The sequence below is a fragment of the Borostomias antarcticus genome (genome assembly GCF_949987555.1).
Source record: "Borostomias antarcticus genome assembly, chromosome: 23".
NCBI lineage: Eukaryota > Metazoa > Chordata > Actinopteri > Stomiiformes > Stomiidae > Borostomias > Borostomias antarcticus.
This window is the reverse complement of record NC_140256.1, coordinates 8,809,703-8,833,863: the sequence shown is the minus strand read 5'-3', so window position 1 is coordinate 8,833,863 and position 24,161 is coordinate 8,809,703. Positions and strand designations below refer to the sequence as shown.

The window sequence follows — 24,161 nt, the reverse complement described above, 5'->3', positions numbered from 1 at the left end:
TGTAGAGACTGATTGCATATCATACCTACTTTTGTATTGTCGCCAATGCATGTTTTTATTTATTATTTCCCAATCGTGAAATTATATGGCAATGCATGTGTTTGTTTACATGTTCACGTGGTCGGGCATAACGCCCCTACCCCCCATCTCTAACGACGTGACGTAATTACGTTAGCGTACGTTCCCGCGTCATACATTAATATTGGGTTGGAGATTTGCAGCGATGGCGACTCGGCTCTGCAACGGAACGAACTGACACTGACCTCGGATATGACTAATGTTTATTCAATTAAGGCGCATTTATCACAATCTTGGTGCACGGATCTTCGACTGAATCTTTGGCCTTTTGATTCTCATTGTTTCCCACTCGGTGAGTCTGCCGGCTTGTCTGCCTGTTTCGTTATGTTTTGATAGAGGCCTCCCGTTTTGGGGTCCGCCCTCCATCTCATAACAACAACAAAAACAGTTCCAGCTAGCTGGCTAGAAAGCTAGTACTAGCTCATTCTCAGTGGCAGAAATGACCAGCCAGGAGCTAGTAGCTAGTAAGTGAAACCCGTCGCTTGCTAACACGCTACCAATGAGAAACAACCAACGCAGGCTAGCTAGCTATGTGAGCTAGTTAGTGCTACATCGCAAACAAACAATAAATGTGTGATTTGGCTAACGCTAGTTAATGTTAGCTAGCTAGCTAGCTACCGCTAGCAACGACAATGTACTAGGTAACGTTATAGATACTTCGCTAGAATTGTACAAATGTTTTGTTTCGATAGATGGACACTATCCGCTAATAACACCATGGATAGTTGCTCGCTAGTTTGCTAGCTAGTGGAAGGGGCTACGTTCACACCCATTCTGAGGGGACAACGTCACAAAAACTGCACATGTATAAAACCAGACAACGTTTGGTGATAACAATTAAGCTTAATTTGTAGCTCAAAGTGCCCTCTAAACAATTCCGGTTTTCAAATCTAGCTGCGTTGTGTCGGTTTTAAACTGGTTTGCTAATTTTGACGATAGCGCTGCAATTTGGAATCCTGGAGGGGGGGGCATCCTGGAGGGGGGGGCTCCGTTAACTCCCATCCCACCAACTCCCATGTACAGTAACGTTGGTACAGTAATATGGAATTATCATACAACGACGAGGCATCGTCAAGCAATATTTTCAGGGCGACACATCACAGAATTCATAGTGATGATTTGTGGTCGTTTTTATATAACTAAATATGCACATAACAAGCTGACAATATGAAGGTAGACTCTATGATATAGGAGAGTCGGTAACTTTTCAGTTGCAGGTTAAAATGTCCCTAGCACAAGCCCAGAAATAAGTCTCGTCACTGCGTTTGGCCGTTACGACCGCCAACATGCAAAGATGATTCAACATACTAAATCGTAGTTAGGAATTAATATAAAATAAAACTTAACGTTCATTTGTTAATTTCTCGCGTCAGGGAAATTACGATTAACGTTAGTTGGACATTGCTTAGTTTGCTGGAAATCAACAACCAAGTTGATTACATGAACATCTGTTTGTTGATTCATGTGTATTGTATCTAGTAAAAGTCAAAGCCTATGTTCAATTATGACTCTCAGAATCCTATGGTGCTTTAATTGCATTGCGTGTGTGCGTGCGTGCGTGTGTGAGAGTGTGGACATGTGCACTGCAGTTACACACACACACACACACACACACACATATTATAGATATATATGCTACCATGTTGTCTGACAACTTGTCAGGCATAACTATCTTGCCAGAATATAATCCAGCCTATTTATAAAGCCTGATTCACTTGATCTTCACTCTGCCCTTAAAATCACCAAGAGAGAGATGGGATAATGTATGGAGGATGCAGGATTTGTGAGTGCTGCAGGTTCAGGTGCAAGGTTGTCACGAGACAGGATTGAGCTTAGGGGGGATTAATCTCTGCTGGCCGTTTCTCTTAACACTTTTTACACAGAGCCAGACCCAACTGTGGCCATGGGTCACGAGCCCGCTGAAGTAAACACTACCCGATGTGTATGCGCGCAGCACACTAGTGTGTGTGTGTGTGTGTCATAGATATGCTTTATCAGTCTGTGCCAGCAGGGAGGTGGATGCCTTGATAGGCGGAGGAATGATGACCCCCCTAAAGTGTTCTTTTAGAAACTCTCAACAATTATGTAAGCTCAGAGTTATCAAGACTAAGACAACTTCAGATGCTGCTACTGCTCTGAAATTTGCTGTGCTCACTCCCGATGGCCTCTTATATGCCCCAAAGAAGGTGTGTGAGATCCTGAACCTTTCATTCACTGGCCTGCTGAGATCAGGTTTCAGTCTGACCTTTCAAGCATTTGTGGGCCTGTGAATACAGGCAGGTCTGGGGATTGGTAGCTCCTCTTGAACATGGTTGAGACAATGACTCGGCCTTGATGTTTGGAAATGTATTGATTGCTGTTATGGACAAGTAGGATACATTTGTAGGCTACATGTTAATGTTGTAGGCCAGCAGTTGTTGTTGTCGGGAACTGTTATGAACTGCTGGCTTTCATCCAAATCCTACAGATGATCCTCACATTGATGGGGTCTTGTAGTTTCAAGTTATATGTGTGTATGTATGTGTATATATATATATATATATATATATATATATATATATATATATATATATACCGGTATATATATATACACACACACACACACACACACACACACACATACTGTGTATATATGTATGTGTATTTATACTGTATACATACTATATACATACTGTATATACTTTTTTTAATTTTTATATAAAGCTATCCATGGAGATCCGACCAACACATTAAGCAAATAAGATTTATTGTTATGCCAAGTCACTGAAATTGAATAGGCCGTTACTATGATATCTTTTGTTTTGCAATGAATAAGAGGTAGAGGCAGCATGTTTCCTGCCTTAGGGTTATATTTGAATTTCATTTTATTCAAGTTGTAGGAAAACTGAGAATAGATTGGCTATAAGAAGATGCTGACTTCCTAGTATTTTATAGGGTGTTCTATGTTGGGGGTCTTTGTTAGATTGATTGTCCAGCTCATTGATGAATGTGTAGACTCGAGGTGGACTGCCCAAGACCCACTGCATGCATTTTCCATTGCGCAAATGGTATCTGTCACCTCACTTTCAGCCCTCTGTAACTACCAGGCCTAGTTATATTTACAAGGGGAATGAAAAGGGCTATTGTAGATTGGATGGTGCAGTGAAAAGTATCCTGTTTTGCGATGTTTAGGGTTTACAGGCAAACATTGTGTCATTAAGCAGGTTCATGTTTTCCTCTCTGATTCTGCTGCAGAACTTGATGCCCACGCTCTAACTGAGACTGTCAAAACGGGATCGTCAGGATAACACATTGTCTGTGGCTCATTGTTCTTGGTAAGTTCTGAAGTCAGTACATCGCTACAAAGTTTTTGCACTGTACTTTCTTCTTTGATATTGTTATAGTTGTCATAATGAATTAGCTTTTGCTCCTGAAAACGGCCTAGTATGTATGAGTGCTGTAACTGTGCATGCTGTGACAGAGATCGATGTGATTCATGACATTCTTTTAAATCAGTTACTGCTGTACGCTCATCCATGTGGGGTTGTTTAATGAGGGATTGTTAGCAAATTAACCTTTGGAATAAGTTAGACCAAAAGAGAGTGTTCCTGTTTTATGTACCAGTGAGAGGGGTTGGTTTATGGGGGTGAATTATGAACATCATTTCTCTTTCTCCCTGTCATCCTGATCCCTCTCTTACAGACCGAGGTTTGGGTCCAGAGAGGCAGACCTGAGTTCCTTGTCCAGTGACCCGCACTCCTTCACTGGGGCCATGGTAAAGTGCATTTCCATCATAGCTGTTTTTAACCTATGAGAATAATTATAGCCGTCTGTCCCACGGCCCTTGTGCTGTCTGCACAATCGGAAACTCTCCATTGATTTCAGCCTTTGTAATCATCTCTGTTTACTAGGGGATGGACTGTTATGTCTGTGTCAAAGTGTCAAAGTTCCACCCAGACTGCTTCCTCAGCAGAGGATCTTTTATTTTGACTAGAGGCATTTCACTGGGTGTGATTCAGTTCACTGGGAGTAGTTAATGTCACTGTCTGGGACTGATACGGAGGCAATAGAACCACAGCGTGTGAAAGCCGGGATGTCTTCTGTCAATCATAAAGCCAGGGAGTGTGTGGGTGTCGGTGTGTGTGTTGTGTTTGCGAGTGTGTGTGCGGTCGAGTGGGTGCCCCCTGGCTGGCTCCAGCAGAGAGCTGCCCCAGCCATGCCGTCCGACACTCCATGCCAGCATGGCTCCCAGCGGTCAGTGGTCACGCTGAGCCAGCAGCCTGCAGGATCTGCCCTCCATGTCTTTTTATCTGACATCTCTGTGGACCATCCTTCCTAATCTCTCTTTGTCCCAGCCTGCAGCGTCATGCTCTGACTAGAGTCTACTTGCACAGTAGACCATTGGCCCCAGGCAGGCCCAGCTCAAAGCGATCCTGTGAGGAACTATTGAGCAAAAGTCCAAACATTTTTCACATTTTTCATTTTGGCACTTTAGAGAGTATTTGACTGTGCTTCATATGTTCGTGCCCAACATTTCCATCTAAGAATCTCCAGTGGATTCTAGATTCTAAGAATATCCATTTTGATTTTGTGATGAGAGCTCATCTGTTGGCAAAGGAACCCTTGCAAAAACACATTTAGATCTGTTATGTATTTAAGATACCTTTATGTGAATAGATTACTGATGATATGTTGTGCTTGAGCATAGACTACGTTGTTAGTAGGTGTCTGAACACAGACGGGCTCTAACACCAGGCATGCGGAAGAGCTAGATGTGTGTCTGTGTGTGTGTGTGTGTGTGTGTGTGCGTGTGAGTGTGTGTGGGTGGAGAGGATCGGGAGATTGAGCAAGGAAGATTGAGGGCAACCCACATCTATTGAAGTGAATTTCACGGCACACCTGCCTATTTTGTTTTCCAATTGAATTCCAGCTCTTACTGTACATGTAATCAGGTTCATTTCCAGAAAGGCTGTTTGTGGGTGTGAAAACTGGGTGGGGATGGAAATCACAGCAGGGCTAATAGAGGCCTAGTGTGTTATTTAACGAGACCCAGGAGTCGGTGACACCCAACTGCATCTTCCACTTCCTTCTGGGGCGGCAGGAGGAGGAGGGGCAGCAGAGCTTGGAGGGCATCCAGGCCAATCAGATCTTCCCGAAGAAGTCCCCGGTCCTGGAGGAAGACAACCTGCAGGTGAGACGAGCAGCCAGTCTAGCAGTAAGCACTACCACGCTTTGATCTTTGCAACGTTATGTGTGAAGGACATACTGTACGTGCAATAGTGATGTACAGGTCTGCTTGTAAGGTATCATTTCCCAGTGATATGGAAATGTAATAACTTTGATCTCCCGTGGTGACAGGTCCCTTTTCCCGAGCTGCATGGGGAGTTCACCGAGTATGTGGGACGAGCGGAGGACGCCATCATCGCCATGTCCAACTACCGGCTCCACATCAAGTTCCGAGATTCCATCGTCAATGTGAGTACTGATGACCTCTAAAGAGTGAAATCCTAAGGGGCTGACCGCGTTGCTAGAAACGCGACGTCAGCGAAACCACTGTTTTCTTCTGGTACGGCGTGCCTGGCGTGCACTCCTCTCTCGTGCTGCTAGACACATTTTTCTCGCAGTTTGTAGATGGGAGTTGAAATATTCTCAACTTTTCAGCTCAAGACGCGGAGCCGCACTGCTCAATTGGCCCAGGTAGCCAAATCAAGCAAAAGGCGGGATTTACTACTTTACCACTTCGTATCTGTTTCGATGCGGTAGTATTATCGTGAGCTTTGCCCTCCGTTCTGTTGTAATTCTGCCTCTACGACTTTTAATATGTCACCTTGTTTTCAAAGAAGAGAAAGTAACCATGTAGATTCCCAATATGTGGTCAGTTTATCCAAGTTTGTCTTGTGTTATAGAGTTTAGGTAACTATTCTGGCTACAGTACAGTAGCTCCACAGACAGGTGCACCTTGCTGTTTTGTTTTATCGAGGCGGGTTCGAAGCGGCAGCGCCTCTAACGGCGCTTCTCGGTGTGGTCGGCCCATAAGAGGGTGACAAAACCCAACCATGCACCGATTTTGTTTTGCTTCAAACAGTCAGTAAAGCCCCACAGTCTCTGGTCCCTGTATCAGTGTGCCAGGGCGCTTGATAAATTGAGAGTGCTTCTGTGGTCAGTGCGCCCCTCTTGTCTGGAGAGGACACTGAGTGAAGGTCCTGCTGATGGATGGTCAGTGCCTACAGAGGGACTCTTCTCCTCCTCAGCTCTGTTTCTGCCCTCAGTCCTTCAGCTTCCCCTCTCCACTCGCCGTTGCCATAGTTGCAAGGATCCCGAGGGGGATACACAACCCTCCTCCCTCTCCCCCTGCTCACTGCCAGAGAGAGACCGGCTTGGTTACACATATCTGGTTATTCTTTGAAATCCCTCTTTTGTATCTTGTCTAGACTCAATTTCTTGTTTCAGTGTTTTATATGTGATCACTGTATAGTTGTGCAGGTAGCATATTGTTTATTTTGTGATGTTCTCAGTATTTGTATGGTGTGCAAAAATCTACTTGGTAAATGTGCAAGAATTTAAAGCATGATACATGATGCAATCAGATCTTCACCTTGGTTAGATTTTCCCAGTTGTTCCAGTGAACAGCACCCCCATATCATTGTTTTCCATTGCTGGTAATGTGAGTGTGAGTGTGTGAGTGTGTGTGTGTGAGTGAGTGTGTGTGTGTGCGAGTGTGCGCGTGTGCGCGAGTGCGAGTGTGATTGTGTGCACGTGTGACTTGGGGGGGACCTTGGGATTAGACCTGAATGAACCCCTAGTTACAGACTTGCTCACTGCATTCAACTTATCGTTGAACACAGAACACTGATGTCCTCCTCGTGTAGCTGGACGCCATGGCGAGTGCTGTGCATCACATGTCAGCGGCTCAGCGCTCACATACGTGCCAGTGGGGTGGGAGGTGCGGAGAGAGAGAAAGAGTAGGAGAGGAGAGAGAGAGAGAGCGAGCAGGCCCTTAACAAGCACCAGAGGAATGTCGACTGCGGTCAGATCAGAGCTGTAGATGAGAGGGCAGGAATTAAAACAGAGCGGCAGGATGTGAGAATGTGGGGAATGTGTGGCGTCAGCAGACGGAACACACACAGCATTTACTCCATCTTTCCCCTTTGTGTCTGTGTTCTTGTCCACCTCCGTTTTGTTTTGGATATCAGAGCTGTTGTTGTGAGGTGTCAGTAAGTACCCGCTGCACAACGTGATGCCCACGTGCTGGGGTGGTTGACATGGCAACAGATAAAGTCTGTGCGTGTGTGTGCCCGCGCGCGTTTGTGTGTTAACCTACTGGTGGCCTGTCCATCCTGCATGGCTTTGGGCCGAGTGTGACGGCATCAACAACAGCACTACCCTGTCTCACAGTTACTGCAAAACAGAAATGGTTTGGGTGGAATGCTCAGTAGAAGTAAGGGACATCTACTTAAGTGTATCCATGTTCAACACGTATGGTTTATAAAGTTAGTATTTGACGCTGTAGCAGCTGTAGGCCTATTTGCTTAGATCAGATGAGGGTGTTACCCTGCAGACTAACTAGGACTATCTATAATACAGGGGAGAATCTACTCTAGGTCTGGCCTAACTAATGTGCCAGCATTTTTACTTGGTGTCTCCTGGCCTTCCTTGATACCGTACACGAATGAAATAAACAAATGGATGTAAAATTGAAGCATCATGGAAATGCAATGCATCATTGAGCGACTATCACGACTGGTTTTCATCGCGATACGTACAGTGTGTGCTTGGGTGCAGTTGAAAATTAATTGTGGCACATGAACCCTGGCATGAATGACACGTCATAACACTAGCTACTAACTGGCTTGGAGTTGAGAGGATAACGGGTGAAGATGCTGTACATTGACAGCATGTGATTGGTCCTACGGCAGTCTTGGGGGTGTTCCTCGTTCCTCTCTCTGTGAGAGAAAAGCCAACCTGGAGGGTTTTGGTGTTCCGTGTGCTGGTCCTGAATCCCAGCATGCTCTTCCCTTCCCACCAGGTCCCACTGCAGCTCATAGAGAGCGCCGAGTGTCGTGACATGTTCCAGCTCCATGTCACCTGCAAGGACTGCAAGGTCGTCAGGTAGGACCGGCGGCGTCGCGACAAACACACACAATACGACTCCCATACCCTCAACACCCCTCTTATCATGAACCCGCGGAGTGCATTCCAGTATACTTCATCTGAGATGATGTGGAGTGGAGTGACGTCGACTGTGTCTTCCAGGTGTCAGTTCTCCACCTTTGAGCAGTGCCAGGAGTGGCTGAAGCGCCTGACGGCGGCGGCGCGTCCCCCGTCTCGCCCGGAGGACCTCTTCTCCTTCGCCTTCCATGCCTGGTGCGTGGACGTGTACGCCGGGGAGAAAGAGCAGCACGGGGAGCTGTGCAGGCCAGGTAGGGTTACGCCCCGTCGTCCCCAAACGGCACCCCCCCCCCCCTGCCACAACTGTGCCGGTGACAAGGAGCCGCTTGTCCCGTCCTCTGCCCCGGCCTCGTCTCACCTCCCCCCCCCCCCTCCCTCCTGTCCTTCCTGAAGGAGAGCATGTGACGTCCTGGTTCAAGAACGAGGTGGAGAGGATGGGCTTCGACACTCAGAACGCCTGGAGGATCTCAGACATCAACAGCAAGTTCAGGTACGGTGTGTGGTGGAGCGCAGCGACCGACAGCCTGTCCACTGGGTTTATCCGATTACCTCGGCTCCTTCCCGGTAGAACTGCCGGGACAACTGTCCTTTCACTCTTCTGGGCTGTTGGCATGGAGCACAGTTAAGTCTGTATGTGTGTGAAACAGAGAGTGATTGTGGTATTATCCTCCAGGAAGCCCCTGCAGATAAGGGCCAAGGCCAGGATTAGGTTTTCTGTGGACAGAGGCTTTGTTGAGGTGTCACTCACCCCTGCACCGCCTGGTGTTTCTAGGTTGTGCTCCAGCTACCCGCAGCAACTCCTGGTGCCAGCCTGGATCACGGACAAGGAGCTGGAGAACGTGGCAGCCTTCCGCTCCTGGAAGAGGTTCCCATCTGTGGTGTACAGGTGGGTCTGGCTGACTGGCTGACTGACTGACTGACTGGCTGACTGGCTGACTTGCTGACTGGCTGACTTGCTGACTGACTGACTGACTGACTGACTGACTGACTGACTGACTGACTGACTGACTGACTGACTGACTGGCTGACTGACTGACTGACTGGCTGACTTGCTGACTGACTGACTGACTGACTGACTGACTGACTGACTGACTGACTGGCTGACTGACTGACTGGCTGACTGGCTGACTGACTGACTGGCTGATTGGCTGGCTGGCTATATAATAAGGAAGGCTACCTCTCAGTGTTGTTCATTTTGTTTACCCTTTTTTTTTTAGCATTTCTGTTGGGGTTTCTCTCACGTAGAGGGCGCTGTTGTGATTCCATGCTTGAATCCATTCGCCGGCTCCTCCGTGTTGCTGTCTTACACAGTGGCCTCTGTTATTGGATCTCTCCTGATTGTCCCGTGCCTCTTCTCCCCCTCCAGGCACCAGAGTTCGGGGGCCGTGATCGCCCGCTGTGGCCAGCCCGAGGTCAGCTGGTGGGGCTGGCGGAACGCCGATGACGAGCACCTGGTCCAGTCTATCGCCAAGGCGTGCGCCGTGAACGGCAGCCACCGCAAGCACATGGCCAACGGCTCCTACACCAATGGCGCGGACCTCTCCGACACTGATTTCGGTTAGTCCGTCACCACACACACACACACAGCGCTGAGGCACCGCTGTCTTTTTGCGTGGATTTGCTGCAGACACTTGGTTGACACCCGGTCACCTTCAACATGGTTTTGCTGTTATCTTCACTTGCTATCTTTTCAGCTTCAGTCTTCTAAGATGGTGGGTGTGATCAAATGTTCCGTGGATCTGACCCCAGTCTTCTGTCTGTGTATATCAGAGTCCTCCATGAACAGCAGCTCTGAGGTGGAAACGTTGGCCATCCAGCCACACAAGCTGCTCATCCTCGACGCCAGGTCCTACGCTGCAGCAGTGGCCAACAGGGCTAAGGGCGGCGGCTGCGAGTGCCCAGGTACGGCGGGCTGTGTCACGTCCGCAGGGGCGGTGTCTCAGTCCAGTTGTCGTCTGTGTTCGAGTTTCGCGTCATCGTTTTCGATTTATTCCACTTACACTCTCGTCCATCTGCTCCAGAGTACTACCCCAACTGTGAGGTGGTGTTCATGGGCATGGCCAACATCCACTCCATACGCAAGAGTTTCCAGTCCCTGCGTTTCCTCTGCACTCAGATGCCCGACCCTGCCAAGTGAGTTCTGCCTCCAGCAGTCAGTCAGCCAGCAACCCAGCCAGCCAAACAGACAGCCAGTAGTCAGTCAGGGCCGTTCAGAATGGCCGCAGCTCTGAGACGGATCCATATAGGCTGGTGCTACTGGGCAGGCGGTAGTCTGCAGTGGTGGATTGACTGTACAGTTACTCTAGTAACTAGTAATCACAGCTGTGTTTTGGCCTTGGCTGCACATCTGTGTCTGATTTTAGAAAGCTGGCCCAGCCCCAAACGAAGGGATCTCTTTCCATCTGCCCTCACAGATTCCACTGGCCTAGTTGTAATTGAATCATGCTGTCTCCTTTGAATCAAGAGCACATTGTTGAAAGTGCTCAGAAACAATAATGGGTACAGCTTCTCCAAACAATGGTCAAAGCCAGTGCAAGGCCAACAAAGAAAACGTTTGAACTTGAAACCTCTTCCTTCCATCTACCTCAATAGAAGGCCCAGAAGGCTCTATAACAAAGAACAGCCACGCTGTTTTCTCAGTGTTTATGAGATGGGTCTGTCAGAGCACAGTGAGGTAGCGACTGTAGCGTTGCGTAGCGAGTTGTGTGCCTGACTGTAGTGTTGCGTAGCGAGCTGTGTGCCTGACTGCCGGTCTCTGCTCCCGTAGCTGGCTGTCTGCCCTGGAGAGCACCAAGTGGCTGCAGCACCTGTCTCTGCTGCTGAAGGCCGCCCTGCTGGTGGTCAACGCCGTGGACCGGGACCACCGGCCCGTCCTGGTGCACTGCTCTGACGGCTGGGACCGCACGCCCCAGATAGCTGCCCTGTCCAAGCTGCTGCTGGACCCGTACTACCGCACCATAGAGGTAGGCTGTAGTGTAGCTGGGGACACAGGCTTTACCACGGGACTTTGTAACCTCATGATATGTGGATGAACCCATTTGTTTTGAAGTTGAAGATTAACAGAGTTAACCCATGCAGTTAAATGAATGACACACTTTTTTATGTCTAACTATGTTAAGTTTAACCAGGTTTATGACGCGTCACCTTGTTTTCTTGTATTATAATTACGGCTGTCAACATTAACGCGTTAACGCTCGCGATTAATCTGGAAAAATTAACGCATTAAAATTCGGAAAAAACATAATTAATCATATTACCAAATTTGAACCGGATTTCCTCACGTAATTCCAAGTGTTTACCTGCCGGGATTACTGAAAGGCATGTGAAAAGTAGATATGTGAAACCTGCCTTTCAGTAAACATGCCTTTCAGTAATTCAGCCAGGTAAACACTCACGTAAACACTCGCAAAGATGACTTAAGAGACAGCCCCCGGTGTGCTGAATAGTACATTTCATTTGAAAAAGTTTCCAGATGGAAGTTTAGATAACCGTACAGTTGAGCTGCTGAGTCACAAAGGTTTGCACTAACAAAAGTATAATCACACAAATCTTTCCTTTAGGCCTATTTCCCTGTCCCATGTAAAAAGTTTAATTCTCCTACTTTAGAACACATTTTGGGGTTCTGAGTCAGAACAGACTATTTTGTTTTCATAAACAGGTGCTGGAAATAGACTTCCCTTACCTGAGGCAAAAAAAAATCATCAAATAATTATTATTTCATTTTACTTATATGAAGTATTATTAATTGTTTATAATGTGATGCAAACGGGTGTGCTTGTCAATTGTTTATTTGTTTAAATAGCCGATTATTAGATAATAATAAATATTTCATATCCGTGAAAGCCCCTGATTTTCTGCATTTTATGGTAGGCTATTGCTGTGAGTCATTTCAAGTAGGCTATATGCTGATATTTGCCCACACAAGAGACACTGGAAATAGCCCATCTAATGTGTGGATATAGACATCTGTTGTTTTTACATTGTATTTACAAGGAAAAATGGAATTAGAGAATAATTTGTGCGGCCACCACGACACACATTGTACAGGCTAATTCGTTCTAATAAAAAGTTTCAATCCTTTAATAACTGGCGTTTTCGTTGAGTAAATTGTTTGATTACTTGGTTTAAAACTAATTAGCAAGTCTCATTTAAGTCTGTGTTTGTGTTTTGATTCTGTAAAATCATTCACACGTCAAAAGCAAGGCGCGGGAACGGACAGTTGCAGGAATAACAGGGGCACGGTTTTGCCATGGCCTGGTTTTTACCCTCAACCAATTGTTTTATCCCCCCCCCCCCCAAAAAAAAAACAAGAAGTAAATACTAGTATTTTAAACTTGTGATTAATCATGATTAATCACAGCCTATTATTGTGATTAACTCGATTACATTTTTTTAATGGATTGACAGTACTAATTCTAATCTAGTAGTCTAACCTGTTGTTGTTGGTGTCTGTGTCCAGGGCTTCCAGGTGCTGGTGGAGACTGACTGGCTGGACTTTGGTCACAAGTTTGCTGACCGCTGTGGTCACGGGGAGAACTCTGAGGACCTGAACGAGCGTTGCCCAGTCTTCCTGCAGTGGCTGGACTGTGTGCACCAACTACAGAGGCAGTTTCCATGCTCCTTTGAGTTTAACGAGGCCTTCCTGGTCAGTGTGCCTGTGCTGCCGGACGGCTCTGATAATCAAACTGTTACGCAGAAATCTCAATTAGATCAGAGCACTTGATACAACTGAAGAGCTGCATTTGGATCAGTGCAAATTATTTCAGATTTAAGTGGATTAAATGTTTGTATCCATCTGAGCCTTTGATATGATATGTGTGATAGTTTTGGCTCTGAGATGCAAGACATTTTTCTTGACTCTATTCATGATCATACCTGAGATGTGAGCAAGCTCACACATGTCTCTATGTCTCTATGTCTGTGTGTGTGTGTGTGTGTGCGTGTGTGTGTGTGTGTGTGTGTGTGTCTCTCTGTGTGGGTGTGTTTGTTTGTCTGCAGGTGAAGCTGGTGCAGCACACCTACTCCTGTCTGTTTGGCACCTTCCTGTGCAACAGTGGGAAAGAGAGGGAGGACCGTCGTGTCCAGGAGAGGACCTGCTCCGTGTGGTCACTGCTGAGACCAGATAACCGCGCCTTGAGGAACATGCTCTACTCCTCCCACTCCGAGACCGTATGTTTGCACTGCTCCTCTGTTTAGACTGGAACATTCCTTCATGCCTCTTATACCGTACAGTCTGGTGACTTCCTGGCTCGCCTGCCCCAGGGTACTTCATTCATACATATCTCAAACTGTCTTTGATGTTAATAACCTGATATACAATCATCTAGGCGAAACACTGCGTGATCGTGGGCCTCAGTGGGTGTCATTAACTTTTCCTTTCTTGTGTTTTGTCTAAAAATAAACACATAATCAACATCACCCGAACATAAACCTCCCACAAATAACGCTCCAGGAGATATCCCACGATAGAAAACAACACATGTCGAAACATACAAACACAGCCCCCTAAGCACAAGACACAATGCACAGATCAAAACACAATCTGCATCTGCATCCATTAGTCCCAACTGTGTATACATATCATATGTTGCTTTTCTCCTCCTATTCCATGCTCTAGAGCAGGCATTCCCAAACTGGGAGGCGGGCCTCCCCTGGGGGGCGCCAAAGAAATTCAGTGGAGGCGCGGAGGGATTGTTAGAAAAAAATAAAAATAAAAACATGTTTTTTATTTTTGAATTTTCTATGTTTTTTATGAATGAAACATGATTTTAAAGGTCAGAATATCGAAATATATAATGGGAGTGATGTATAGCAACATTACAGTTACGTTAACCTGCAACAAGTGCCAGCGAGCCAACCAAAATGGACAAATTTGGGGTTTGGGGGGGGCGTGGGTGTGTCACTGTTTTCAGAGGGGAGGCCCACATTGATGGAGTTTGGGAACCCATGCTCTAGAGAGAAGAGAGCTTATAGAATGCAAAAACCTTTATCAAAAAGGTATTCCATTCAAGCGCCATTCTGTCGTTGCAGGTGCTCCACCCGGTGTGCCACGTGCGTAACCTGATGCTGTGGACGGCGGTGTACCTGCCCAGCTCTTCGCCCACCACGCCCTCCGACGAGTCGTGTGCGCCCTATCCGGTGCCAGGTGCCAACCCTGAGGATGCGCCCCTGGGCAGGTGAGCCTGCTGTGCTGGTTCTGCCCGTCCCCGCCCCCCCAACCCGCCCTCATGTAAGATGGGTTCCACAGCCAGAGGAATCCCGCTCTAGAGCTGCTCATCTGGCCTAACCGCTTGACGCGTAACGCTGAGGGCCCTCGACGTCCCGGATAACTGAGATGGTTTTATTCTCTGCTTATCTCATGTCTCATGACCGTCACCGTGTCACGGAGGAGGAGTATGAACCGGTCAGTCATGTTTACTGTAGCACCAACCCACCAGATATTTTTTTTCTGCTTAAGGTTGCTGCTTAATGATAACTTGATCTGTGTTTTTTTTTTTTTTTTTTTAACTCTTGATTTTTTTCCCGTATTATATGGGTGTGACCCTGTTTAATTCCCCTTTGATCAATGGTTCAAAACGGTTGATTATACTACTAAATCATCTTCTCAATCACTTGCCTTGCTTCTCCCAGCATTTTCCGTTCGTGGGTATACACCTCTTAATCCTGAACGCTCTGGAATGATTTACTGATTATGTGCACTGCTACAGTCCCACTCATAATGCCTCATAGACACTGGGCCATTGTTTAGTGATGAAAGTTCGTTTCCATGCGCTAATCAGCTCAATTCCTCCCCCCCCCCACCCCCAAACACCCACCCTTCCCTCCTGACTGACAGGCGTCCAAAGACCCGGTCTTTCGATAACTTGCCCAGTGCATGTGAGCTGGGTACCGCTCAGGCCCCCAACCGGCGCTCCAGTGACCCCAGCCTGAATGAGAAGTGGCAGGACCACCGGCGCTCTCTGGAGCTCAATGTGGCCGGGGGGCCGGAGGGAGGGGGCCCCCAGGAGCAGGAGGGCAGGGCCTGCAGCCAGCCTGGGGCGGGGCCGCAGGCAGAGCCGGCCGAGGACGGCCCCCCAGGCCTGCAGACGGAGCAGGGGCAGAGTTCCCCCGGAGGCCCGCTGGCGGCCGGAGAGACCGCCGAGGAGGAGGCGGAGCTCTCTGTGGCGGTGGGAGTGGCAGAGGGACAGATGGAGAACATCCTCCAGGAGGCCACAAAGGAGGAGGCCGGAGCAGAGGCCCAGAAAGAGGCCGACGCCGCCCCGGCCCAGACTGTTGGCGTCGGCGAGGTGGAGACGGAGCAGGAGGCCAACGCCAGCGACGTCGAGACCGATGAGTGTGCGAGAGTCAACGGAGTTGAGACTCCAGCGGAGCCTCTTGCTAACGGTCGCCATCCGGAGAATGGCGCGGAGGAGCCCGGGGAGTCCAGCGTGTCGCTAGCTCCGGCCAGTCCTCCCCAGCCTCCTGCTCTGCCCACTGAGGTCCAAGAGGAGCAGGCTGCTGTAGTGGACCAGGAGCCCGAGGGGCCGGCGGACCGCATTGCCCAGGAGGGGCCGGACGACAGTCCTCGACCACCCAGCCAAGCCCAGCCTGCCCCCGCTGACCACAGAACTATGACCAATGGCTTTGGGGAGAGGACACCTGAGGAGCCAGAGGCTGCTGAGGACCACGGCCCAGACCTCAGCAGGGCCCTCTCAGAGCCCCTGGAGCTCCCCGAAAAGAGGCCCTCTCTCTTGGAGAGCTCCACAGAGACCTTGACCGAAGATGCCTGCGTCAGGCCGGAGGCCCCGGCGCCGGTCCCCGCCCACGTTGGCCCCCGGCCCTGCGCGGCGGGTCGGAGCCAGCCCCCCTGCGCCGGGAGAGAGAACGGCCCGGAGGCCGAGCGGGGGGCCGGCAGGACTTTAAACGGGGGCGCCGTGCTGCCCTCCCTCAGTGCCTCCGACGGCAAGCCCTGCGCTCCACCGCCTCCTCCTCCTCCTCCACCTCCTCCTCCTCAGTGGTCCAAGCTGAACGGGGCGCGGACCCCGCTGAGCCGACAGGTGTCCCTGGCCAGCTACAGCTCCCTGACCCTGCACGCCCGTGTCGGCGGCGTCTGTTCCCAGCACCGCTGCCTCTACGCCCTGCCAGGCCGCCCGGCCGCCGGCAGCCCCGAGCAGCCGCCCCGCGACCGCAGCCGCCTGGACGACGACGGGCTGACGATGCACACGGACGTCATCCAGCAGCGGCTACGGCAGATCGAGGCAGGCCACCAGATGGAGGTGGAAACGCTGAAGAAGCAGGTGCAGGAGCTGTGGAGCCGCCTGGAGAGCCAGCAGCACGGGGGGTCGCTCCGCGTCAACGGGGACATGGGAGACGAAGTGGTGAGGCCCCGCCCATCAACTACTATCAACCCCTTAAAGGAGTAGTAAAGGGAAAATGCATGTTTAGCCCTGTTTTAAGGTTACTTATGATCATATACAATGGTTTAGATCAAAACGTTGACAAAACTAGCACTTTTGAGAAAGTCTGATAATTGCTCTACCACCATTTAGGTCATACAATGGATGTGGGTGGGCACCTTGAAAAATCATTCAAAAACATGTTAAACTCTCAATTTCAAAGACAAGAAGCTCACCGAAACAGGGCTAAACATGCATTTTCCCTTTACTACTCCTTTAACTGTCAGCCGGTAGATTACACTGAACTCCCCCGCACGGTCTTACGCACGCATAGCGTTTCATAACATTTATGTTTGAATTGTACATTTTAGGGATGTCACGGTGGGGATCTTTTCCCACTAACTAATAAACCCATGACAACACCGGTATTACCGATAACACCGTCTACAATAAGAGAGTGCTTGCTTTGATCTTTAACGTTAGACCGTTGCCTTACATTGTATTTGAATTTGGTGTTGTATGCCTCCACTGCTTGCCTGCAAATGCGTGATCACAGTGAGATATAAACGTTACACTCAGTCTTGTACTTCTTTATGATCGGAATTAGTTTATTGCCATGTAGTTTTTCAACATAGCCTACTAGGAATATGAACCATGCCCAAAGCAAATGCCTAGTATGTTAAACTGCATGGCATTAAACAAATTCTGATTATAAAGAAGCACAGGACCGAGTGTAATGTTGATCTTATTCTTACCTTACTCGGATCACGCATTTGCAGACTAGCCATGGAGACATACGAGGTGCGACCGAAAAGTCCCCGGATTGTGTCAGCCACACTCATGCCTCTGTTTGAATTGAAAAAAACAATGATATCCCTTTGTTGCCCTATATCTCACGACTATTCTGGTCTAATATTGTTCACCTCACTCAATCGGTGCTTCTGTGACAGGCTGTTTTGTTGAGTGTCACAGAGGTAGCTTGTCAAAGTTGTGGCACTTTTCTCTACCAACTCCCAAAACTCAACAATTTTATTACAATAAAGTACACTCTCAAAACATTTTTATTACAGAATCTGCAGAGAAATTACACATTGATTGAGTGAGGTGAACAATATTAGACCAGAATAGTCGTGAGATATAGGGCAACAAAGGGATATCATTGTTTTTTTCAATTCAAACAGAGGCATGAGCGTGGCTGACACAATCCGAGGACTTTTCGGTCGCACCTCGTACAACGCCAAATTGCTGCAGCTATGTTAGTTATGAGCGAAACGCTGCTAGACTAATAGAATAGGCGAGAGAATAGGCTGCTAGAATAAGCTTGCCAGCGAGCTTATAGCAACAGCCACTCCTTGGTAGCTAGGTTAGCTGTTAACGTTAGCTAGGCTAGCTGGCCACGAGAGGCTGCAGCCATAACCTTCCTCTTCCTCTAGACTCCGCTCTGTTCTGTGTGTGCATGCGGAGGGGCAGATCAGACACTTATTTGGGCTTGATGAGCGGGCGCTGATATGCGAAAATTAACTAAATGGGTAAAACAACGGTGTGGCGGTGTTCAAGTAGGTACTCGGTGAATACACGGTGTATGCCCGAACACCGAGTAACACCGGTAACAACCGCGGCAAGCCTAGTACATTGTCCCTTTTTAGATCGACTTTAGAAATTTGAAAATGCGTAGTCCTCCGAAAGCAGGCCGACACGCCTCTTGTCTTGTTCCCTCTTTGTCCAGACGTCCATGACGGACTCTGAGTACAACCTGGACCACAACTGTCTGTCACGCTGCAGCACTGAGCTGTTCTCCGAGGCCAGCTGGGAGCAGGTGGACAAGCAGGACACCGAGGTAGGCCGCCCGGCTGACAGAGGCCGCTTCATCGCAGGTGACGTCTCTGGGAGCGTAGCAGTAGTACGGAGGAAAGAGACGACGGAGAATGGGGGTTAGTAGTTGCAGCTTGGCTGACCTCGGCACTGAGATCTGGCTGCTGTTTTGCAGGTCACTCGCTGGTACCCGGACCACTTGGCCGCCCAGTGCTACGGCTGCGAGAGCCGGTTCTGGCTCGCCACCAGGAAGCATCACTGCAGGTAAACACCACAGGTTCCCGTCCGCGCTATAAGGCCGGCTGTCACGGGCCGTGTCGTGCCCTCCAGCCATTGTCACTGATCTGATCTGCTGAGACACACAGACGCTGTCCTCTGTCAAGGCTGGATGGGTTTCTGTCCTGTGCTCACTTCCTCTACGTTTCTCCCACCAATCGCTTGCTCATATTCTGTCCCAGGGCATTTTTGGCTTGCAAATGCACCACCCTGTGATTCAGGTGTTGTAATATGATTTGTGTTACACCCATAAGCATTACTGGTAAATGACAATGGAAGCTGTCATTGTATCTTGCCAGTTATTTAAGAGAAGACATATTTGTTGGACTTCTTTTAAAATAAAAGTCCATGCCTTTATAGAAGTGCTCGTGAGTGAGTGAGTGTGGCACATCTGTCAAGCACGTGCTCTGTAGTCTCTGTTGGTTAGATAGCATTTCCTCTTTGGTTTTCTCATTTCCTGTCTTGTTTTTGTGCTCTTTAACTTCCCCTTTCCTCCAGGGCAGTATGGGTCAGCTTAACTGCTGGCATAGTGTTCTAGATCGGGTCAGATGATTGGTTGATCATAGTTTTACAGTTCATGATTTTACAGTAACTTTATCCAAGGCTAACACTATTTGTACTCATCATCCAGACTAGTCGATCTTGGTCAGCAAGACATTTGGCGAGCATCTCTTGGTCCCGGTCCAAAATAACACTCACAAGGTCACGTAGTGAAGTGTCAGAACAGTGCAGCTGGTTTGTGTTATGTAGCCGGGAGTCTAAAATTCAAACATTGCGCTGAGTAACCTTTTGAATATGGGAAAATAGGGTTCGGAGTTAATCACAATTAACTTTTACATATTCAAAGATATGCAAAGATTATGTGAAGGGGTGTAGATTATGACAGACGAGTAAAACTGAGGAGGTGTTGGTAAATAGTAATTTTGGTAGGGCTAGGGGAAGATCACGACAGGGCAGTGTGTGTGAGTCTGGTGTGGGCCACTCTCTGATGGCTGCTCTTGTCCATTCTCTACCCCCTCTCCTCCACAGTGGCAGGAAGCCTGTCCAAGAGGCCTGGTGAGATATGGCTCCACTGTCCCTTCTCGCCTCCCACACCCCCCCATCACGTGCCTTCCTTCCTTTTAACCCTGCATCGCTCCACCTTCTTGGTTGGCATCATCCTCCTAACCCCCCCCCCCTCCCAACACACACACACAAAACCTTCCATGCTGCATCTGCGTGTCCCCTGTTCTGTTTTATGTCGGCTGTATTACGGAAGCTCTCAGAGATGGCTCTCACTGGGCATCCGTCCTGTGGAATGTGTGGGCATGACAAGTGGTAGATCTCTGATATTAACGTGCAGCTGTTTGTGTAACGGTAGTGAGTTGGGTGCTCTGAGGCAGAGTGCGCTGCAGGGGGACGCCTTGCACTAACACCTCATGTTGTGTCACCTGGACATTTTAAAACCAATGACCTAAGTGTCAAGCCACCCCGTAAACATGGTCCACCCTGGACTTCTTGGCCTCACCCCACCACCCCCCCATAGCACCTCATCGTACTGTACCTCCAGGCAGGCGCCTCCACTACACAACCTGCACCTCCCTTCCACCAGTGTAGCATGGTGCTGGAGGCCCCTCAATGAGCTCACTGACACATGCTGTACCTGGCCAGGGTGGACGCACCTTCCAATATTTAATGGTCCTTTTTATTACTCCGAGAGGGTCATGTTTTACGTTCAGCTGCCTCAGCGAAGTACAGGCAGGGGAACAAACTGCCATGTTGTGTGTGGGAGCATGGACTTCCTGTATGTTTGTGTTAGCATCATATGATTGGTGGAATCCAGTGTGTTGTGTGCTTTAGACAAAATATGCCGTCGTGATATGCTTAAACCATAATGATAATCTGTCTAATCTGTTAAACTGTTAGAGGCATGAAAGTTCTATTAGGTTAGAGGTCGGGTTAGGTATTTGTAAATGACATTCAGGTTTACATTCATGTACGCGCTCTGGTGTCAGGATAATAGATAATGCTCTACTGCACTTGTTCATGTTACATGATGCCTGCGGTTTTCTCTCACTTTTGCAGTAATTGAACAAAGTGAAGTCTGGGAACTGAAACTGAACCCCCCTCTCTGGTCTCCTCCTACAGGAACTGTGGGAATGTGTTCTGTGCCAGCTGCTGCGATCAGAAAATCCCTGTGCCAAGCCAGCAGCTGTTTGAGCCCAGCCGCGTGTGTAAGACCTGCTTCAGCAACCTCCAGATAAACACAGGTCCTATGGAGCTGGAGCTGGAGAAGCCCATCACCGCCAGCTCCAACTAGCCTAGGGACCCCAGGACTGGGACTGGGACTGGAACTGAGCCCCAGCCGCCAACACACTGCTGAGGAACACAGGAGCTACAGAATGTCCCATGTACATGTGTGTGTGTACTGCAAATATGGATTTTCATATGGTGGTGGCCGTAGTAGTGGTGGAGGAGGGGAATGTGTTTGCGGGATGCTAAGCACTTGGATGGTGGTTATGGGTAGGAACGGATGGACAGGGTCACACGGGGCTGCTGGGAGAGAGACTGCGCTGGAGGGACAGTAGGAGAGAGGGTGAACCGCCCGGTCCATCTGGCCAGGACGGCACTAGAGGGTCCTCTTCATCACGAGAGGGTCCTCACCTGAGACATAGTACAGCATTTCTCCTCCCACTTGCAAAGTTTTTTTTTTGTGTACCATCCTTTCCTAATGACCTTTTCTTTTGGAGTGTATCAAAATCAGAAGAGACATCGGCAGAGGGAATGGCGCTGATTATGAAATGACAAGACTTCGCTGCTTCATCAGACTGTGCTCCAGTGTGTTCTGAGCAGGAGACGGGCGTAGGATGTCTGCGATCTAGTGAGGGTTGGTCTTAGTGGCACAAGACATGAGAGTCCTCCGACAGCTTGTTTCATTAGGCCCCTCCTCCTGGGTGTGATTGGATGCCACACTGACCCAGAGCAGGTTGAGTGTAGATGGTAAAAGCTGGCATTAAGAACAGTTTTTCAGCACCATCTTTTCCATGTCCAAGACAAGCATCTGCTCTGAGGTATTCGACCGTGGTGGCGTCAGTTTCTATCAGAGAGCTGGAACGTGGCATCTGCTACAGAGTCTGTTTGATTACTCTGCCTTCATGCCCTTCACTCAAAACTACCCCCCCCCCAGTCTACCCAGCAGGCACTGGGAGCATAGTTGCGTGAGTATACGTTTCATCATGTTGTTCAGTCCATAAAATCTAAGGTTTCAATCTGAGGTGACGCAATGTTATCTAGTCACTAGGGGACACATCTCTCATCTCTCTGTGGTTGTTACATGGACTTGTTTACATGGAGATACTCAAGGGCAGGGGAAATCACTTACTTTGATGATTTTGGTTCAGCATAACATTTAGGTTCAGAAAAGAGGAACTTCGTAGACCTTAGCACATTAACCATTGAGTCACCTCCTGATTTATGCCCCGAGAGAGAAGGATTGAATATCATGCTGAAATGTTTGCTTCGGTGCTAGTGTAGTGTAGTTACTGAACACCCAGCGACACTAGAGGGTGCTGTTGGCTGGTCTGGTCTTTACTACATCACCCAGAGACACCCTACCCTGCCTAAGGGCCATTAATAACCTGGCAGACACATTTTTGTAAAATAAATGAATAAAGAAATTAAATAATATATTCAGATAAGTATATAGCATTTAAGAAAATGTATAGAATCCTTGAATAGTGGCTCACTAAATTAGTCACCAAAAAGGTTTTTTTTTTTTTTTTTTGTATATTTTCTTTTTTGTTGTTGATTGCAGGAAAAAATATATATATTTGCAACCTGTTGAGAACAGTGGTGGGTTTTTGTTTTTTAAGAGGAGCAGGGTATCCTGTTTTGATGCTGCAGTGGTTTTCCCGGTTAAATGCTATGACAACTTTTCAGTTATTTATTGACATTTTATTCTTGAATTGTTGTTCAAATTCTGACAATTCAATTGCCACACGATAATCAGTGTTTATCAGTAAGCGATCTGGAGGGTGGTAAGAGGCGAAGGCCCTCGTCAGTAAGATGCCTATGCACTGAGAATGGTGGTCCAAAACAAGCAACCTGAACCCAAAGTAATCCCCTTTACACAAACACACATACTCCATTCACACATGCACGCACTACCTCTACCATGTACACATACACACAAACATGCTCATACATACACAAGGACAGACACACCCACTGCACTTGTAGTTGTTGATTGATTCTTGCTTTACAGATTTTCATCATCAAGAATGGCCTTTGTTACGCCTTGTATTTTACAAGCAATCATTTGGAGCATTAAAGGTAGAAACAATATACAACCATACCCTATGTTCAAGATGATCTTCTCAATACTGCCAATATTTTATTACTAATCAGCACTTCTGTCCTATTATAACTCACAGTAGTCACAGGGATTTCCACCTATTTGATCCAGATCCACTCATCTCTATAGGAGTAGTGTCTCTTATGTTGACCTGGCATGGGCAGCCATGTAGCACTGGTGATCCCTCAGGAAGGCAATCACATTTAGCATGTTCACTTCAAAGGCTAAGGGGAAGTGAGTGTTCCTCAGCTTCAGAGCGCAAAGACCTTGAGGGGTAAACCAGGGCAGAGGGGAGGGGGAAATGTCTCCACTGGTCACCTGCAATGTCTCTGCTGTCCAGGCTGAGGTGTAAGGGTCAGACAGCATTACTAGCACAGGCATGGGCTACCAAGCTCGTCTATCCAATAATCCATGAATGTGAAAAAAAGGTGATTCAAGTTTTGTTTTGCACAACATTACATCTATCAAGTAGACACTGCCATACAAGTAAATTCACCAAAATAAAGCTGAAAATGAAAGTCCAATGTTCTATTCAGTATTCTAATTGAGTCAGGTTACCCACATGAGCAGTGGAGTCCCCATGCAGGGCGGGCGATGGTGCTGTTGTGGCTGGATGTGAGTGTGGGACAGGGGGGGGGGATACACACATTGAGGTCCCTCATCCTAGACTGCTTTTGATTCATTTCTTCTCACTCGTGATTTAAGAAGCTGCCGTTCACTTCGTTCCTGTAGGAGGCATCACTGCAATGGCCCAGCAATTCACGTTTTTTTGTTTAGCTTGAATGTGTATGTGTATTGATCAGCATGGCTGTGAGTGTGTGTGGACCTGTGTGAGAGTGTCTCTTTCGGGTGGAGACTGGTGCCAACCAATACGGGTCTCTCTCTCTCCCTTTCTCTCTCTCTCTCTCTCTCTCTCTCTCAAAGGGGTCACTCCTGCTTTTCTGTCCTCATATCCCTCTTTTCCCATTTGTTTGACAAGCACTTTGAAACTTCTCACCTGTCTCACCTGTTGAAGAGGACTTTGTAGCTGTACATACAGTAGCAGTTTCTTGTAACAAGTGCTCCTTGTTTAGTATGAATATTTTGTTTTGTTGAATTTACATTGAAGAGGATTACATTGATGTAGAATTAAATGAAAA

At 48.1% G+C, this 24,161-nt stretch overlaps 1 protein-coding gene across 2 annotated transcripts; it reads left to right on the top strand.

The window, feature by feature from the left end:
- Positions 1–218: 218 nt before the first annotated feature.
- mtmr3 (myotubularin related protein 3) lies at positions 219–24,161 on the top strand. Of its 2 annotated transcripts, XM_084457549.1 has the most exons (21): positions 219–370; positions 3,313–3,392; positions 3,760–3,832; positions 5,159–5,248; positions 5,416–5,532; positions 8,084–8,166; positions 8,311–8,477; positions 8,620–8,716; positions 8,999–9,112; positions 9,593–9,783; positions 9,997–10,128; positions 10,248–10,359; positions 10,994–11,189; positions 12,686–12,871; positions 13,225–13,395; positions 14,257–14,402; positions 15,062–16,583; positions 18,328–18,438; positions 18,589–18,677; positions 19,719–19,745; positions 20,817–24,161. In XM_084457549.1, exons 3-21 carry the CDS (start codon positions 3,830–3,832, stop codon positions 20,986–20,988), a joined length of 3,726 nt encoding a protein of 1,241 aa, XP_084313675.1. In that variant the 5' UTR covers positions 219–370; positions 3,313–3,392; positions 3,760–3,829; the 3' UTR covers positions 20,989–24,161. The 2 variants fall into 2 exon arrangements, with proteins under 2 accessions (XP_084313675.1, XP_084313676.1); XM_084457550.1 differs by lacking the exon at positions 19,719–19,745.